Here is a 19,857-nt window from a genome sequence, read left to right as displayed (position 1 = left end):
TGGCAAAATAACTTACTGTCACATGTGCAACCCACAAACCCATAATAAAGTAATTAAGTAAATAAAAAAGACATACGATAAATAATTATTTTCAATAATACAGAACACCAAGTGGTGATAAAAACATTGCCATTTAAACGGAAGAAGGGGAGTAGTAAGGACGGAAGGAGGGAGAGCAGAGGGTGATAACGGAGAGAGAGACAAAGACGGACAGAGAGAGAGAGTAGTTGAGTGGTACTCCAGAGCATGAATAGTCCTGCTTTTATCACTGATGCATTAAGCAATTAGGGGCTAATTGTTAATTGGATAATGTGTAGGTTAATTGTCCATTAGGTCATGAATTGATCCTCATGATGTAGTCCAGGAACGTGTAAACCTTCTCCACCTGTGAGAGAGGGACAGAGAGAGGTAGAGGGAGAAAGTCAATTATTAATGTATTCAATAATGACATCAAAGTGTTGATGCTGCTACTACTGCTGCTGCTACTGCAATTGCTACTACAACAACAACAACCACAGCCAGGCTGCTCCCTGGCGTGGAGAGGCAGGGACAAGTGCCAGGGAGTGGAGTAGTCGAGAAAAAAGAGAGAGAAAGAGCGAGACAAGGACTGAGAGACACTACAGGCTTTGGCTGTGTGTGTGGCTGTGCGTCTAGTCTGTTATTAGCTGTATTTTGAGAGAGGGATCTGTGTTCGTGTTAAAGCAGGCTCAACAAGGACTTAGGAGTCTGTGTCCATTCTGTATCTGTTTATTTGTGCGCTGTACACGGTATAGAATAAAACCACTGCGGCCTTTTCACCACATCCCTGCCAGTTTGCATGTCTTTTTCCTACATATCGAGCCCAACTCTGTGGACGCCCCCCTAGGGCCTGGATGCTTTATATAGACACTGCCGAATAATACCAATGTGCACAAATTCACTGTGATGTGCGGTGACACAGACGTTTGAAGACAGACCCAGGTGTGGGTGCTAATGGTGGAGGATGGACTGTAGACACAAGACAAGGTAAACAGAGACTGCAATAGAGTGTGTATGAGACACAGAGATGCAGAGATGAGTTTCAATACTACTGAGGAAAACCTGTTCTGGTTCATTTTATGAGACTAGTGCTATTTTCTATAGCTCTCTTCCTTTTTCCCTTTCCCTTAGTGAAAAGGCTCACACAGGAGGTGGACAGGTCACCTTGCACTTGGAGACGATGATGCGTCCAGAGTTCTTGTAGTTTCTCTTCTTAGCTTTGTACTTCGGGTTAATACAGTCCAGCACCACCTGGCAACACACAACACACACACGGTGGTTAATACAGTCCAGCACCACCTGGCAACACACAACACACACAGACATGCACACACAGACGGACAGTGGGAGTGGACAGGGACGGGCTGACCTCCCCCTCTGTGGCGCCGCCTTGCAGGTCTTTCAGGGTAGTCAATGCCTCCCCAATGAAGTCGTGCTTCCCACTGGAGTCAAAATCACGTACCACCAGCTGCACAGAGGAGTAGGGAGTCAAAAGATAAGCAAACTTCTCTCTCACCCTCCATCTCTCTCACCCCCTCCCGCTCTCCCTCCCTCTCTCTCCAACTCTCTCCCTCTGCCTCTTGCTATCTCTCTATCTCTCTCTCTCCCTCCTTCCTCTCTCTCCCTCTCTTCCCAATCCCTCTCTCTCTTTCTCCCAACCTCTCTTTCTCTCTCCACCTCTCTCTCTCTCTCTCTCTGTACCCGCAGTGATCTCTGGGGGTCTCCACTGCACAGTGAGTGTAGAGACAGAGTGAAGGGCTGCCACTGTGGACTGAGGTCATTCTTCACCACCTGGGAGAAGGAGAGAGGGAGGAAGAGAAAGAGGAAGAAGAGGGAGAGAGGGGTGAGTGTGTCAGTCAGTCACTTGGTTAGTTAGATAGTTAGCTGGTCAGCTGGCTGCGCTCTGACCTCAGTGCGAGTGACCAGTTGCTCAGTCTTATCGCCGCTCACTTTGTAGATCTCCAGGAACGGGTCTGACTTACTGAAGAGATCCTGAGAGAGAGGGATGGGGAGAGAGGGATGGGGAGAGAGGGGGAGAGAAAGACTGCTCATTAAACACTCAAATCACAGCTCTTTAAGCAGCAGTTATTTCACTGAACTGTATGGAGACACTCTTGCCAGAAGGGACTGTTAGCACAACATTAACACTACTGTCAGTATGACCGTAACGCAGTGACGCAGTAATACAGTAACAAAAGTGACACAGTAACACAGTAACGCCGTAATGCAGTGACACAGTACCACAATCATGCAGACACAATAACAAGTAACACAGTAACATAGTAATACAGTGACACAGCAACACAGTGACACAGTAATGCAGTGACACCATAATGTAGAAACACAATAACACGTTGACATGGTATCACAGTAACACAGCAACCCAGTAACACAGTAACACCGCAACCCAGTGACACAGTAACACAATAACACAGTGACACAGTAACACAATAACACAGTGACACAGTAACACAATAACAGAGTAACAGCATAACACATGACACAACACAGAAACCTCACTGACCTTGTTGTCCAGTTTCTGAGCCCTAAACTGCAGTTCCACAAATTCACTGCTCCCCGACACCTCCTCCGATACCACCTGCAGCACAACACCACACCAACAATAATAACCACAGTGTGAAGGAGCTGAAGACACTTTGTCTGCCTGTGATATTATTGGTTATGTATTATTGTATGGTATGGTAGTGTGCATCTCCTGATGAAGATCTTGTGTAGATCGAAACGTTGTTTGTTCTAAAAACCTGCAAAGCGTGGGCTAAATAAATACTTTTATGTGTGCGTTGGAGCTGTGGTGAGTGTGTGTCTTTCTGTACACTGCACCTACTTAGCAAGTTGGATGTGCATGTGATTAACTTTTATTAATATCTTTATTTTAGTTTCCAAATAAATGGACTGTGCCAGATGTACATTTATCATAGAAAAAATATGAAATACAATATGAAAATTGTACGTTCCGACAGGATCTGTTAATAGTGGAATGCAGTACATAATAATTGTAATAATAATTACTGTATATATACATTTTATTTCACATTATTATTATTTAGTAGTAGTAGTAGTAATAGTAGTAGTAGTAGTGGTAGTAGTAGCGGAAGTATTAGTATAAGTATTGTTTAGTATTAACATGGGATTTTAAATAATATATTGTTTTAGCATTTGGTGTTTGGTGTTTTCTATCGATTATGAACCATTCATTATTGATCATATCCTTACAGAAAGCACTAGCATAGTAAGTGATGTAACGACAGGAGGAATTAGTGTTCAGTCGAACGGAAGAAGAATGTTAACGATCTTGCAAGAGAACAAGACAAAGATAACAAAACTGATAATGATAATGATGACGATGATGGAGAGGATTAAGACGAAGGTGTTTCTCACAGTGATGGTTGACTTCCTGGCCTGTTTTCCATTCCGCAGTTAAAGAGGTTTAGTGACTCTGGTCTGAGAGAGAGAGAGAGAGAGAGAAGGACGGAGATGGGGAGAGTGAGGGGGAGGGAGAGAGAGGTGTAGGGGGTGAACATTTTTGGAAAAGCATATAAATAAGTGACAAACACGGACTGACTGACACAGGGACTGACTGACTGACTGACACACTGACTGACTGGCTGACTGATACACTGACCGAAATCAAAAATTCAATTGTGACAAATCTCTCTTAAGACTGTGAGGTGGAACTGAACTGAACTGGAATTGAATGAAATTGCAACTGAATTATATAGTCAGGAAAATTAACAATTTTCAACAATACTGGACTGTACATAACATTTCCTCTCTCTCTCCCCCCCATCTATCTCTCTCTCTCTCTTCCTATTTCTCCTCCTTTTTCCATCTCCCTCTCCATCTCCATATTCAAATGGTACTTTTTTTTCTTAACAACCACTTGTAGTTTTGACAAAGCATTTACATACATGTATCAACAGTAACAATAAACATTACAGCTGTACACTGTGACCATTCCTCAGTGAAAATATACTGATTATGTATTTATACACAGTACATGCATACATTATGTGATGATGTCACATTCGCTATTAGTTATTATTTATTATTTTTATTTCTTGGCAGATGCCCTTATCCAGGGCGACTTACACTTTGTATTGTGCTTGTATTTTGTAAGAATACAGCTCAGTACAAGGCATCAAACATTACAAATTCAAATTTAAATAATACAAAACAATTCAAAGCATTACACATTTTACAAATTACAATTTACACAAGTGAATACAATAAGTGAGGTCTTACATCGTGGACAGTAAAAGCTAAGTGCTGTCAAGATGTTAGGTCGCAGTCAAGGCCTACGGGAAAGGGAGCAAAGGGGAATCAATAATACAAGTATTAGTAACGCAAGAAGCATGGTGAAATTTTGTAAAGTGCTATCTTACAGGAGTGAGTCCTATCTTCCAGTGTATAGATGTGAATGAAAATCCTACCTTTTTACTTATTTTTTAAAGGTAATCCATATAAACAAACAAACAAACATAATAACCCTTGTAGTTTCAAATAAGTTATCTGGGTAAAACCAGGAAAGGCGGAACGCTGGAACAGTGGAAAGATTTACAAAGACATCCAAAACTGAAAAATACTTATTCTGGGCTTTCAGAAACTTGTGTTTTTATAGAAAATATTGTATTTTGTGCACACATTAATTAATACACCAATGAAAGTAACAGGTGAAATCACCTCGGGTCACTGATGTCTCTGCGGATTCTTCACCTGGGGCATTTTCTCTGCCAGGTCCCAGTATGTTTAGACCATCCCAACATCTGGTAAACATGCCACATATGTCAAACTCTATCCAAGTTAAATAATTAACAATGAAAGTAACGGGTTAAATAATGGCCTAATTGTTAAATCGTATTATTTGTTAAATCACCTCTTGTTTTTGTTTACTCATCCATGAAGTCTTAATATTTCAGATATTGTTTTGTATTATGGCGTGTTTGTTTCCATCACAGCGTGTCCTGCTTTATCATGCTAATGGATCTCTACTGATGAGGTCATGTAACGTATTGCTCTTAATTGTTTCCATTTCATGATTTGCACTCTGAATTGTTGGGATTTATATTTTGTGTGTCTGTATAAATATCAGAGGAGGCTGGTCCATAGAGGCAGAGGGGGTTCCTCCTCCTGTATATTTGAGAAGCAAGAGGGAGATCAAAATATAAAAAAGAGTAATTGGTTGAAATTAACCAATACCAAATCTCAGTATCATTTATAAAATAAGTTTTTGTTTTTCCTTTTTAAATCAGAGGGTGTAATATAATATGATGTTTGTTCCTTATGGAAGATGGGGATAAACTTTGGGTGCATTACCTTACCTTAGTTGTATAGTAAGTTTGCATTAGGTTGTTAGTTGGATTATTGCTACATTTCAACATAAGAACAAAACATAACTTGAACATAAGAAAGTAGAGATAAGTAGCCAACTAGTGTAAAATAACGTGTTGCAGTGGGTTGGTTGTCCTCCTGTCCTCCCCAATTTTTTGAGTCACCAGCTGCCACTGGTCTCTTCCCATTATCAATGCATTACAGAGCACAAGGGGCAGCCCTGATGAGCGGTGGTGAGCGGGGGTGACAGTTACAGGGCTCTGTGCGATGAGGCTGCAGGCGTCGACCCGCCCCCAGTGTATTATTGTCCCTGCAGACTCATGCATGGACCCCCAGTCAGTGGGGTATTCCAGCCCCAGTGGTGTGGGATTGTTGTTGAGGTGGTGCGACCCGTCCAGAGCTCACAGCCTCCACACAGAGTCAGCACATCACAGTGCTGGAGGGGCATCATGGCCACCAGACACCAGTAGCCAGGAACCTGCGCCAGTTAAGGGGCTGGAGAGTCACCTGAGAGAGAAGCAGCACGGCAGCAGCAACAGCACGATATTATCAGACTTGTCCAATAATTTACACCCTGAGAAGGGACGTGCATCTCTCAGCGTGTGGCTTGCAAGATCTTTAGAAATGGGTCACTGTGAATGTCGATTTTGCAAGATATTTAGAAATATGTTTTTGATAAGATCAAGCCATTTGGTTGGAGGAGCTGAAATATTTTGCACAGAGATCTGGAATAAGTCTGGTTGCTCTCCTCTGAACTGCCTCTAGAGCAGCGATATCTTTCTTGAAGTGTGGAGCCCAGAACTGCACACAGTATCCAGATGAGCTCTAACTAGTGCATTGTACAGTCTGAACATCACTGCCCTTGTTCTCAATTCTACACTTTTTCTACAGCATTTTGCTAAGTCAGTGTGAATGACTTGTCCACATTGAATTTCATCTCCCAGGTGTCGGACCACAACTGAATATTATCTAAGTCCCTTTGAATAGCCTGTGCTGCCAAGATTGTATCTGCTGAGCCACCTATTTTAGTATCATCTGCAAATTTGACAAGTTTGCTAACTATCCCAGAGTCCAGATCATTAATATAGATTAGAAAAAGCAAAGGCCCTAGTACTGATCCCTGTGGAACTCCACTAACAACCTCACTCCAGTTAGAAGCGACTCCTCTAATCGACACCCTCAGTATCCTAGACATCAACCAGTTCATAATCCATCTACTTATATTACCCTGAATGCCTACAGCTTCCAATTTGAGGATCAGTCTTTGGTGTGGAACCTTATCAAAAGCTTGTTCAAAATCTAAGTATATCATATCATATGCTTTCACGTGATCTACAGCTGCAGTTGCATGTTCAAAAAATTCTAATAGATTAGTAAGACATGATCTGCCTCGTCCAAACCCATGCTGACTATCTCCAGGAATATGGTTTTCATTAAGATGCTCCTCTAGTTTCTGTGTAATTTTCTGCAACATTTTAATGCAGATGAGACTGATTGGTCTGTAATTTCCTGGCTCAGTTTTGTCCTCTTTCTTGTGGATTGGTTTGACATTTGCTGTCTTCCAGTCAGTTGGCACATCTCCTGTTCTAAGTGTAATTTGGAATATTTGAGTTAGCGGCCTATAAATAATTTCCCTAATTTCTTTAAATTCTGTTGGAAATATACCATCTGGCCCAGGTGATTTCTGTGTTTTTAATTCTGCTAGTCCCTTTAGTACCTCCTCCTCATTTATCCTGATCTCTCTTAGGGTTTGACTGGACTGGTTGTTAACCTGAGGCATGTTATCTGTTTTTTCTTTTGTAAAAACCTCTGTGAAATACTCATTTAGAATGTTTGTCTCCAAGATACTTCAATTTTTGCCCTTTATCTGTTTCACTTCCTCCTTTATTGACCTCTTGCTGTTGTAATATTGAAAAAAGCTCTTTGCGTTAGTTTTATCTCCAAGATCTATGTTTCTTTTTATTTCTCTCTTTGCTTTCCTTATCCCTTTCTTAAGATCTCTTTGCAGTTCAACATATTCTATGTATTTTGTTTAGTCTCCATCCCTTTTGTATGCGCTATACAACATTTTCTTTCGATTGATATTTTTTTGCATACTTCTATTAAACCATTTTGGCCAGTGTTTTTTGGTCCTATTTGCTAATTTGCTATGTTTTGGTATAAATTTCTCCTGAGCCTCAAGTAGTATATTCTTAAAATATAACCATCCATTTTCAACTGACTCTGTATCCAGTGTGCTCCAGTCTACCTCTTCTAAGTGCCGTCTCATACCTTCAAGGTTTGCTTTTCTAAAATTGTAGACCATTGTTTTGGGCCTTGTTTTTTAAATGAATGCCTCAAAGCTAACCATATTGTGATCACAGTTTGCCATTGGTTCTCTAACTAGTGTCCCTCTGACACTGTCTTGGTCAATGCATGTGCTCCCTCTGGTTGGTTCCCTGACAGATTTGGTTAGAAAAATATCATTTACCATCTCAACCATTTCTATTTCTGCTTCTGTAGTCCCCACGGGGCTTTCCCAGTCTATGTTTGGGAAATTGAAATCCCCCATTATAACAGCCACATCCTTGCTACATGCAGTCTTGATTGTTGTAAATGTGAAATTTTCTTCTGGTGCTACCTTAGACTTATTGCCCTGAGGATAGCGGTTATCTGCCTATATTCAATTTTGTCCTGTGTGTATTATAAGAATAAATATAACTGTACTTACCTGGTTGTCCTGTGTTGGTGTGCCAGGATCCGAGGGCTCTGTGCGGGGAGTGAGTTACTTGAGTCTAACTCAAGATGGCGTAATCGTGTCATGGTTAGTACACCCTATAGCTTGTGACACACGCTCCAAACTTTAAAACGTTTTGCTAAAATGACAAATCCTTTACAAAATGCACCCGGACTCTCGCCAGTGATGAAATGTGCTTGATGAAAAGTGCATGACGAAATGGGATCCCAATTAAATAATTCAGTGAAATTAAGGCCCGTCACGCCCCGCTCATGACATTATGTACAGTCCAGTATTGTTGAGAAGTCCAGTGAAATCATACAAAATAATTTGGGTGCAATTCTGTTGAATTCCACATGGGGGATCTATGTGCAAAATATTCCAGCTCCTCCACCCAAACAGCTTGATCTTATCAAAAACATATTTCTAAATATCTAGCAAAATCGACATTGACAAAAACATATTTCTTAAGATCTTGAAATCCAGACGCTGATACACACATCCCTTCTTAGGATGTTGCTGCTGCTGTGCTGCTTCTCTTGCAGGGGACTCTCAAGCACCTTCACTGGCACAGTTATTATTATTATTATTATTATTATTATTATTATTATTATTATTATTATTATTTTTATTTTTTGGCAGACGCCCTAATCCAGGGCAATTTACAACATAAGTGCAAAAATACAGAGAAGTACAAGGCATCAATCATTACAAGTTCAACTTAGCTAAAACATAGATGAGGGTGGAGTATTGAAGAGCCTGCGGATGTCTGCAATCTTGGAGGAGAAGGAGGCGAAATCATCAGCAGTGAGAGATGAGGGAGGAGGAGGGGGAGGGGGGGGGCAAGGAGGAAGGAGAAGGTGGAGAAGAGTTTGTGAGGGTTGTTGATAGTGGATTCGAAGAGAGATTGGAAGTAAGACTTCTTGGCTGAGGTGAGAGAGGACGAGAATGTGGACAGTAGGGAGCGGTAGAGATTGCACGGAGGACAGCAGAGAGCCAAGATTGAGGAGGGGAGGGACGGGCACGACGTGACATGAGAGGACAGAGAGAGTCAAGGGAGGAGGTGAGGGAGGAGAACAAAGAGGAGGTAGCACAGTTGACAGATAGATTTGAAAAACAAGCAATGGAAGGCAAGAGAGTGATGGCAGTGGAGGCAAGGGTGGAGGGGGAGACAGAGCGGAGATTATGGTGGAAGGTGACAGAGGGAGTGGGTGGAGAGGGGAGGGAGGGAAGGGAAAGGGAGAAGGAAATGAAGTGGTAATCCGAGATGTCCATGGGTGTCACGGAGAGTGTCGAAGGGGAGCAGCCTCTAGAGAAGATGAGGTCTAGCTGGCGGCCAGCCCTGTGGGTGGGGGGAGATGGGGAGAGAGAGAAGTTAAAGGAGTGAAGGAGAGGAAGAAATCCGGCATAGTGGAAAGGGTTGGAGAGGTGGATGTTGAAGTCTCCCAGGAGGATGGTAGGTGAGGACAGTAGCAGTTTCCTGGCTACTGGTGTCTGGTGGCCATGATGCCCCTCCAGAACAGTGATGTGTGGACTAGTTTAAATCCGGTTTCATCCCAGTGCCAAACACAGGCAGGAGAGAGGCTCTGAGTCTCCAGGACCTCTTTATACAGGTTTACTAGCAGGGGTCAGGGCTGTCCCTTGTGCTTCTGTAATGCAAGAGACGCCAGAGAGCCGGCCTTTGTCCAGCAATCTGACAGCAGCATTGACTCTTCAATGGTGGCTTTAGCTCCAACACAGCCCAGCAGCCCTGTGGACGTCTGGACATGCATGTACAAGAACTGTACACTTGTAAAACCAGTAAAGCTTTTACATTTTTACTTGTAATGTAATGTTAATGTATCTATTCTATTGTCTTTACTACATCTATAAATGCTTTGTGTAAACTTGTCATGCCAATAAAGCTTGTTTTAAATTTGAGTGTGTCTGTACGTATACAGTATGTGTATATTTGAGTATCAGTGAGAGAGAGAGAGAGAGAGAGAGAGACTGTCAGTGTGTGTATGTGTGTGTGTTGAGTTGTGAAATTCACACTCAGTCCTTACTGGCAGTGTGAGCTCAGAGGGGCAGTATATAAGCACACAGACCCTCAGTGCTGCACTCACACTCGACCGCTTCAGACCAGACCCACCGCCAGCGAATTCTCTCTGCGTTTCTGTCCAGGTGAAGTGTCTCCATTAGAGCATGTATTTTATCTCTATTAGAACATGTATGTTATCTCTGTTAGAGTATGTAGTTATCTCACTCTTTCAGTTTCCCTCTCTTCCTGAGTTAGTGTAACACACTTCACAGACACAGTAACCCTCACTGTCCTGCTTCCAAACTGCTTCCACTTGAGGACGGTTGCAAAGCTTTCAGGTTTTTGGTGGAGAAGTTCTGGTTCTGGTTCCGTTCAGTCTTCCTGGATTTCGTCTCCTTGGTTTCTTCTCCCAGGTTGTTCCACTCCCAATTGTGCCACTCCGAATTGCTAGTTTAAACATTTGGTTTTTATACATTTGAGACAGAGATTCTAATCTCTTTCCTTCCAAACTCTCCCTTGATTCCTAAAGAATGTGTATTGGGGGTGTGATGGCTTTGAGGAATGTGAAAATAAATGGTCCAATGGTTGTTTTAGCTAATGGTATTTCTTTTAAGACCGACATGGCTTGAGCATGTTAGGTAGAATTACTTAATTGTCATTAAGTTAGGTTTAAGTCACCTTTTATTGTTTGTTATCAAGCAGCCCATTTGTCAGTTGGTGGGGAGGGGGGTCTCCAGCATGGTTGTGTTATCTTTGTCCTTTAGTGAGCACAGGCCTGTCATAAAATAGGCTTCAAAGCTGTCTCCTTAAGTCCTTTAACAGTTAGAATGGTATATGCAATTCAGTACATATTTGCCAAAATAAGGTCGTATGATTTACAGAGCACACAGCTTTATGCACTAATATGAATTGTCCGTTAAATGATATACATTTGACTGAAGCATGTTTCCATTAAAAATTATGCATTTTAAAATGGTCAGCTGTTTGCTATGCAATAAAACAGATAATCTACTGTGCAATTATAAGGAGTTGACTGTAATGATAATAATAAATAATAACAGTAACACAATTTCAATATTGCACCGAATGGAAAATATTGAAGAAAAAAAAAACATCCACATATAAACATAAAATAATTGCGCATGTTGTAATGGGTAAATGCTCAGTCACTCCACTCAGAGTCGGCATATAATGTCCAGCAAAAAAGCTCTATTTTTTTGGTTAAAAATATTATCCATGTCATATTTTAGCGGCCTGTTGATATTCTGGGGCCCTAGGCAATCTCCTAGTCCACCTGTACACTGGGCTGTTTTAATTAAAACGTTTCAGTTACAATCCAGCGACAGTTGGCCACTGCTCCCATGTGTTCCTGTTCTTGTCGCTTGAGTTGGTTCACTACCTTATTTGGGGGAAGGTTTTTCACACTGTTTTAAGATTCCTGCTTTGCTAATGCACAGACTATTTCTTCTTTTCAGATGTTTTGGTTGAGAGAGAAACTCTCAAGAGAAGTGTGACATTTTGAAAGACAGATCATGAGAAGGTCACACACACACACACACACACACACACACAAAGTGTGTACGTCAGGGAGCTTTAACATGGCAGTGAATGCATTAAAAGAAGAAACACAAGGAGCTTCTTACACAAACTAAATTGGGTTAACAATAATAGGCCACTTTATCCAGCCCATTGCTCTGTATGGGAGTGAGGTATGGGTCCCAGGAAAGACAATGTAGGCTACAACAACACTTCTACTTATACTGCGGCCAAGCGGGTCACTTCCACGATGCCTGTTCTGTCCGTCCCGGCTCTCCATAATCAATACTGTCCTGGGGAAGTCACTGCTACTCATGCTGCCTTTCCTTCCCCTGTCAAGAGACTCATATCGAAAGCCCTACCCTTTCCAAATTTACTGAGATCCATTCCGACTATACGGACCTGGCAGCAGTATTCAGTAAGTCACAAGCATCTTGACTACCTCCTCATTGTCCCTGGGACTGTGCGATCAACTAGCTGCAGGAACCTCTCCCCCAAGAGGACTATCTACCCCCTGTCCTTTCCAGAATCGCAGGCCATGGAGGATTATGTGAAGGAAGTCCTGGATCTTGGTATCATTTGACCCTCCACTTCTCCAGCTGCTGCTAATTTCTTTTTTGAGTCAAAGAAGGATGGGGGACTCAGACCATCTATTGACTACCGGGGCTTCAATGAAATTACTATTAAGTATCGCTACCCTTTACCTTTGGTACCGGCTGCAGAACAACTCTGAGGAGCTTGCTTTTTCACAAAGCTCCATTTGCGCAGTGCATATAATCTGATCCAGATTAGAAAAGGGGACAAATGGAAGATGGCTTTTATTACAAGCAATGGCCAATACAAATACCTTGTCATACGTTCGGATTAGTAAATGCCCCTTCAGTCTTCCAAGGTCTTACACCAGTTTGTCATTGTTTACATTGATGATATTCTAATCTACTCTTCTACTTTCTCTGATCACATATTCCATGTTAGGCAGGTCCTTCATTGTCTGTTACAGAACAGGCTTTAAGTGAAGGCAGAGAAATGTGTATTTCACAGTCAATGCATTGGCTTCTTGGGGTACATCGTCGATGCAGATGGAGTGCATGTGGACCAAAACAAGATAAGTGCCATCACCAATTGGCCTCAGCCCTGAACCATAAATGAATTGCAACGCTTTATTGGTTTCGATAACTTTTGCAGGGGTTTAATTTGCAATTTCCGTTCAGTGGCTATGCCCCCTCACCTTGCTTGTCATCTTGCTTTCCTCCACCACAAATCTTTATTCACCACTGCTCCTATCTTAAAACACCCTGATCCCTCTCTTCCATGCGTCGTAGAAGTTGATGCATCAGAAACCAGAGCGGGCACTGTCCTATCTCAAAGACACGGTCAACCTTCCAAGCTCCACCCATGCGCTTTCTTTACTAAGAAGCTTTCAACTGCTGAGTGCAACTATGACATTGGAAATTGTGCTCCTTGACATCAAATTGGCATTTGACGAATGGTAGCATTGACAGGAGGGTTCAAAGCATCCCTTCCTTGTTCTCAAGGATCACCAGAACCTGGTGTACATCTGTGCTGCGAAGAGGTTAAATCCACGTCAGACTCGATGGGCTCTATTTTTCACCCATCCAGGGTACAAAAATAGGGTCCAGGGTGGGCTTTTGAGGACTGCTGTCATATTTCACATACTAACCTATTAACTTTTACAGACTATTCCTGATACATACTACTTCTACCCTAAAATATACTGTTATGGTATTACTACATAAATTACAAACTATCCCTGATATGAATGTAGTAAGTGAGACCAACCATATGAATTATTGCTTAATTAGTTAATTTATCACATCTGTTAAAGCAAGGAGGGGTGTTGTATATAATGAATGGCAGTTAATTGTGTCAATGAAGGCTGCCAGCGTTTGTGTTGGTCTCTTTGCTGCTACAGGTAAGGACAGTTGCATTCTCCCTGTGTGTGTGTGTGTGTGTGTGTGTGTGTGTGTGTGTGTGTGTGTGTGTGTGTGTGTGTGTGTGTGTGTGTGTGTGTGTGTGTGTGTGTTGATCTCCACCTCTTGTTTTGAAATGTTTGTTTATTCATTTTATTATTTTGTCATGGGTATTTGTAGGGTGAACGGGTTGGTGTGACAGCTGATTACTTTGTTGTGGTTCACCGGAGGTAATGTATGTTTTACTTTGTTTAATGATTTCAGTATTGCTTTGAACTATGTTGGTGGTCACACTTGTTTTTCTTTAATTTATAGGACACGCGTTGGCCACTGATTTGTTTCCACTTTAGTTTGTTATTTTTTAGAGTCTTATCATTTTGCACTGCTTTTTAAACTGACAGTATATTGCTTGGAGACCTTGAGTTATAAGATCTGCACTTGCATGTACAAATGTCTTGGACTCTTGCGATGCAAATGTATATCTCAAGTGCTAGAATATAGTCTCTGTCACTGCCCCGTCTGTTTAGTGTGGATTTTTTTTTTATTATATTTACAATCAGTTAAAGATTGTCCTTAAACTTTACATTTGTTATAAGTTAAAGATTGTTCTTACGCCTTATCTATTTTGTGTGAAGCACTTTAAATGTATTTGTATTTTCTTTTGAGCATGTTTTATTTAGGAGCAGTGACGCCTTTGACTGTGTTCCTGTCTGGGTGCTATCGGGGGAGGAGTTAATTTCTACAGCGATTGGCAGATATTAATACATTTCTTTTCTCTTGTAACCAGCAAAGGCCTTTTATTTGTTTTATCTGTATTGTATAATAAAGACCCTTGCCTGTGACAGGGCAGAACATACTCTATGCATGTTTTTGTTTAATTTATTCTTCCATTTATTTTGGAAGGGATCTGAGCAGGGATTGTAAAGTACTTGGATTCGGAGTTCCCTTTACTTCCAGCATAATGAATGGGTGGCGTAGAGAACTTAATTTTATAGTGACCTTGGTTGGGGTACCACAATCACCTGTGTACTGCCATATAAATAAGGTATTATCCAATAATCTATTGTTCCAAAAGTAGTGCTACATGCAGACAAAGTATCTTTAAACTTCATTTAAAATGAGACAATAATGACGCACAACACTACTCATCCTGACTAACATTACATTATGTAATTAAGGACAGGGAAATGGGAAGAGAGAGTGAGAGATGGGGGGGGTGGGGGTGCAGAGCAAGACCGAGAGGTAATGTTATTTACAGTTCAGTTTTGTTGAAAGGTATAATTTCACTGGACTAAGTAATTTGGGTGCAATTCTATTGAATTCCACAGTGGGGATCTATTTGCAAAATATTCCAGATCCTCCACCCAAATAGATCTTATCAAAAACATATTTCTAAATAGCTTGCAAAATCGACATTCACAGAGACCTATTTCTAAAGATCTTGCAAGCCACACGCTGAGAGATGCACGTCCCTTCTCAGGGTGTAAATTATTGGACAAGTCTGATAATATCGTGCTGTTGCTGCTGCCGTGCTGCTTCTCTCTCAGGTGACTCTCCAGCCCCTTAACTGGCGCAGGTTCCTGGCTACTGGTGTCTGGTGGCCATGATGCCCCTCCAGCACTGTGATGTGCCGACTCTGTGTGGAGGCTGTGAGCTCTGGACGGGTCGCACCACCTCAACAACAATCCCACACCACTGGGGCTGGAATACCCCACTGACTGGGGGTCCATGCATGAGTCTGCAGGGACAATAATACACTGGGGGCGGGTCGACGCCTGCAGCCTCATCGCACAGAGCCCTGTAACTGTCACCCCCGCTCACCACCGCTCCCTTTACCTGCCTGCTCTCACCAGTGGAACCACACTTTCGCCAGTTTCTGGCCTGTCGTAATTCGGGTTTCATCCCAGTGCCAGACACAGGCAGGAGAGAGGCTATGTGTCTCCAGGACCTCTTTATACAGGTTTACTAGCAGGGGTCAGGGCTGTCCCTTGTGCTTCTGTAATGCATTGATAATGGGAAGAGACGCCAGAGAGCCGGCCAGCAATCTGACAGCAGCATTGACTCTTCAATGGTGGCTTTAGCTCCAACACAGCCCAGCAGCCCTGTGGACGTCTGGACATGCATGTACAAGAACTGTACACTTGTAAAACCAGTAAAGCTTTTACATTTTTCCTTGTAATGTAATGTTAATGTATCTATTCTATTGTCTTTACTACATCTATAAATGCTTTGTGTAAACTTGTCATGCCAATAAAGCTTGTTTTAAATTTGAGTGTGTCTGTACGTATACAATATGTGTATATTTGAGTATCAGTGAGAGAGAGAGAGAGAGAGAGAGAGAGACTGTCAGTGTGTGTATGTGTGTGTGTTGAGTTGTGAAATTCACACTCAGTCCTTACTCTGAGCTCAGAGGGGCAGTATATAAGCACACAGACCCTCAGTGCTGCACTCACACTCGACCGCTTCAGACCAGACCAGCGAACTCTCTCTGCGTTTCTCTCCAGGTGAAGTGTCTCTATTAGAACATGTGTTTTATCTGTATTAAAGCATGTATTTCTCTCTCTCTCTCTGTATGGCTTTCCATTTCCTTAGTCTCTGAGTGTGTTAAAGCACACTTCACAGGCACAGTAACCCTCTCTCTCTCCTCATCGCTCCTTCCCCCTGTCTGTCTCTTTCTCTCCATCCCTGTCCATCCCTCCCTGTCTCACTCTCTCTGTCTTGTCTCCACAGGTGAAGATGTTGATGTCAGTGCTGTGTGTGTTGGCTGTGCTGGCGATCGGCCCCGGCCAGAGCCAGCCCTGCGTCAACCGAGTACCTATAGGTCGATACAATACATTCCTCAACAGGCACGTACCGTCGGGCTTCCCCAGGAGCTCCAACAAACAGCGATGGAGACGCTTCTTAAGTTCCAGGGGACTCTGCGGCCGAGTCCCAAACCAGACCTTCATTGACTCATCTCTGTCGGATGTCAGCGACGTTTGCGGGGGAGGAGGCTGGAGATTCTCGCAGAACAACCAGGGGAACCTGTGTGTGAGCGCTAACATGTTCACAGTGTACAGCGTGCGGAGCAGCAACAGACTCAATGTGTGTCATGTCACTAGTGTCATTCCTGCCCGGAAATTCATCACACTGGCCTGCGACAAAATCAACAACCTCTGCCTGCCCGACCACTTCCAGACCACCAACAACCGGCCCAATCGGGCGAATGGACGCTGCCAGTGATTCTAACATCACACGTGTATTATTGTGATTTAGTTTTCTGTGGTTTTAACTATCTCTGCCTTTACACTGTCTCTCTGCTGTGTGACACTCTGGCTGTGTCAATCTCCTGAGAGCTGCGTCTCTCATGCTGATACCCCCGCTGTCTCTCCTGCATCACAAAAAGTATAAAAAAGATATAAAATAAAGTATTTTGCAGAGCAGCTGGTGTTGTGGGAGAGTGTTATGTAATAGACTGGGCTGTTATGCACACAGGGCCTGGGGGGGACACAGAGGGTCTGCTGTGGACGGTCAACAATAATACAGTCAGTACTACTCTGTTCACAAGATCACAGGGAGATTGTGATGAATAAAAATATTCAGTTCACAGTCAGGAAACTAGTCGACATTTTGAATCCTAACAACTGTATAAAAGCTGGCAAACCCTTGACATGTGGCTCCCCAAAAGTCTATACCCTAAACTTTGAGTGGGACAAATAGCAGGGGGGTATGATCACTAATACATGGCCCAGTGCACATACACATTGGTTCACTACCTTATTTGGGGAAAGGTCTTTCACTTTGTTTTAAGACGCCTGCTTTGTTAATGCACGGACTATTTCTTCTTTTCAGATGTTTTGATGCAGAGATACAGAGGAACTCTCAAAAGAAGTGTAACAGATAATGAGAAGTTTTTAATTAAATATTCGCACATGCCCTTCACTCTCACACACAGACACACACTCATCAGGGAGCTTTAACGAGGCAGTGAATTCATTGGAAGAAGAATAACAAAGAGCTTTTAACACAATATAACAGAAGCTACACAGAATAGTATACCTGTCAAAATCAGGTTCAAAATAATAGACTGCGTTATCCAGCCCATCACACTGAATGGGAGTGAGGTTCGGGGCCCAGTCAATCAACAGGACTACAGGAAATGGGATAAACACTGAATTGAAACTCTGCGTACCAAACTGTACAAAATAACAGAAAAGCCCAAACCAGACATGTCGGTCAGAATCAGACATAAAAGGTGAAGGGAGGCGGAAGAACGAGTCAGTGTATTCAGTTCAGTCCCTGAGACCTGTGTGTGCTGCAGTAATAATACATAAAACAACTTCTTGTTGCCCCTGCAATGATGAGTTGGGTCGACTCCTTGCACGAAAGAAACAAGCTTTACATTACTAAACACTTCAGATGTCCCTCATAGACTATCTACATTAAAACATTTGAGTTGTATGCTGCCTATTAGTGAAATAAAACTTGTTGGATATTACATAGTTCAAAACCATCATAAAAAGTCCCCGTATTGCACAAGACAGAAGTTGTCGTCTTATTTGCAGCTTCATATATGCGCAGCTTCCTGTGCACACATTTATTTATACAGGTTAAATATTTAGCAATTAAATTAACGGGTTAAATCACTTCGGGGTTCTGATGCCTCTGCGGATTCTTGACGAGGGGCAGTGTATTTAGCCCGGCCCAATGTGGCTACCATTGGCAAACAGCAGGGAAACATGCCACATATGCCAACCTATTTAAACAAGTCGCATATTTGGCAAAGCAAATAACGGGTTAAATCGCCTTGGGCCACTGATGTCTCTGCATTTTCCTGACAAGGGGTGAAGACCCTGAGGTCTTGCTAAAGTTTTTAAATATAATAAAATGTATGTCAGCTTAGCATATTAATAAAAGTAGATATCCTGCTATGTATACATAATCAGATCTCTCTCTCTCTGCTTAAGTGTCTCTCTCACACTACTCTCTTTGTTCCAGTATCTGTTTGGGGCAACTGCGTCCCGTCGTTTACATCTCCTCCTCAGGAATTTTCTCTCAGATAAGACAGCCATGACCTCGAACCATTGCCTGGCAAACTCGTCTCCAGGCAGGACAGCCGAAGTGGGGCACCCGGGCCGGACCAGCCCTCAAGAGCGGTTGGGAAGCTGCCCCCCACTGATTGGACACTATGCACCTCTCCTATAACACTGTGGTTGTATCTTTATGTGAGCTTGGAGAGCCGCCCTTTGAGAACGCGGTGGAGAGTGAGACTGCCTCGCTCTCTGGTTTTCTCCCCAAGCTGCTTGTGTATCCAAAATAAAGTCTCCTTTTCGTACCTGAACTCCTGATCCGCCGTCTCGTCCCTAAAAGGTCTTCAGCTCGCGTCACAAACAGGACTCCGCTCCGGACACAAGAAACCCCAGGCCCAGACGAATGGTCCAGAATAAGACTAAGAGAGTCAAAAATCATGAATAATGATAGAATTATAGTGTTACTTTATACAGAATGCTATGAAAAGAACCAAACAAATCTAATAGGTATTACAAAGAATGAAATGAATGTATGTATAAATGATAATAATAGAAGTCGATCCATATAACTTGAATATATTTCTAGTACGAAATTAGGGAAAGGAGAAAAGAACAGCTGTTAGGATGCAGAGTGATGTTAGCCGAAGCTCAAGAAGGTTTGAGAAAGATAACGAGGGTCTGAGAGTTGAAAAGGCTTTGAAGAAAAGTTTGTTTTGAAAAAAATGTAATAATGTGCTGCCGTTTTCTAAGGGTAATTGAAAGAGAATATGAAGGAAAATAAGGAATTTACTTGGTGTAAATAAAAGCACTTTTCATATAAATAATGGCAGGGGGCAGTGGCAGAGATAGTAATGGTTGCATTACTAATAATAATAACACTGATGTTGATACAGACGAATAAAAAATGATTACATTTATATTGAGAATTGTTCCTAATGATACTATGAAAATAATTACAAATGTATGGTTATGTGAGTTTGTTTTAAACAAACTCAAATAAAGATAATTGATTAATAACTGCCATACTTACTCTAATTATTACTAACTATTGTCTAAGGAGCTGGTATAATGAATATTATAATATTAATAAGATCTCCGAGATTTATAAATTAGCATTGAAAGATGATAGAGCTGAGCACTTTGCTTTGAAAGGTTGATAGCTCCACATAAAAACATTTTTACATTGATAAGTAAAATTATTATTAAATTGGTTTAGTAAGCGCAGGAAATATGACGACAATTGAGTACTATATCAAAATCATTTGTGCTTCTCATACA

The 19,857-nt window shown here is 42.1% G+C and overlaps 1 protein-coding gene and 1 long non-coding RNA gene across 2 annotated transcripts; one reads left to right on the top strand and one right to left on the bottom strand.

Moving 5' to 3' along the window:
* Positions 1 to 334: 334 nt before the first annotated feature.
* On the bottom strand, positions 335 to 4,761 carry LOC136768113 (copine-6-like). Its single transcript, XM_066722165.1, has 8 exons — positions 4,753 to 4,761; positions 2,543 to 2,683; positions 1,927 to 2,010; positions 1,720 to 1,809; positions 1,388 to 1,486; positions 1,163 to 1,269; positions 957 to 987; positions 335 to 385 (listed from the first exon to the last, which is right to left on the bottom strand). Exons 1-8 carry the CDS (start codon positions 4,759 to 4,761, stop codon positions 335 to 337), a joined length of 612 nt encoding a protein of 203 aa, XP_066578262.1.
* Positions 4,762 to 10,185: 5,424 nt separating this feature from the next.
* LOC136768604 (uncharacterized) lies at positions 10,186 to 16,992 on the top strand. Its single transcript, XR_010821999.1, has 2 exons — positions 10,186 to 10,246; positions 16,301 to 16,992. It is a non-coding gene; the product is annotated as an uncharacterized LOC136768604 (long non-coding RNA).
* The last annotated feature ends 2,865 nt before the right edge of the window (positions 16,993 to 19,857 follow it).

The sequence above is a fragment of the Amia ocellicauda genome, chromosome 14 (assembly GCF_036373705.1).
Source record: "Amia ocellicauda isolate fAmiCal2 chromosome 14, fAmiCal2.hap1, whole genome shotgun sequence".
Taxonomy (NCBI): Eukaryota; Metazoa; Chordata; class Actinopteri; order Amiiformes; family Amiidae; genus Amia; species Amia ocellicauda.
This window is presented reverse-complemented; position numbering and strand designations above follow the sequence as displayed.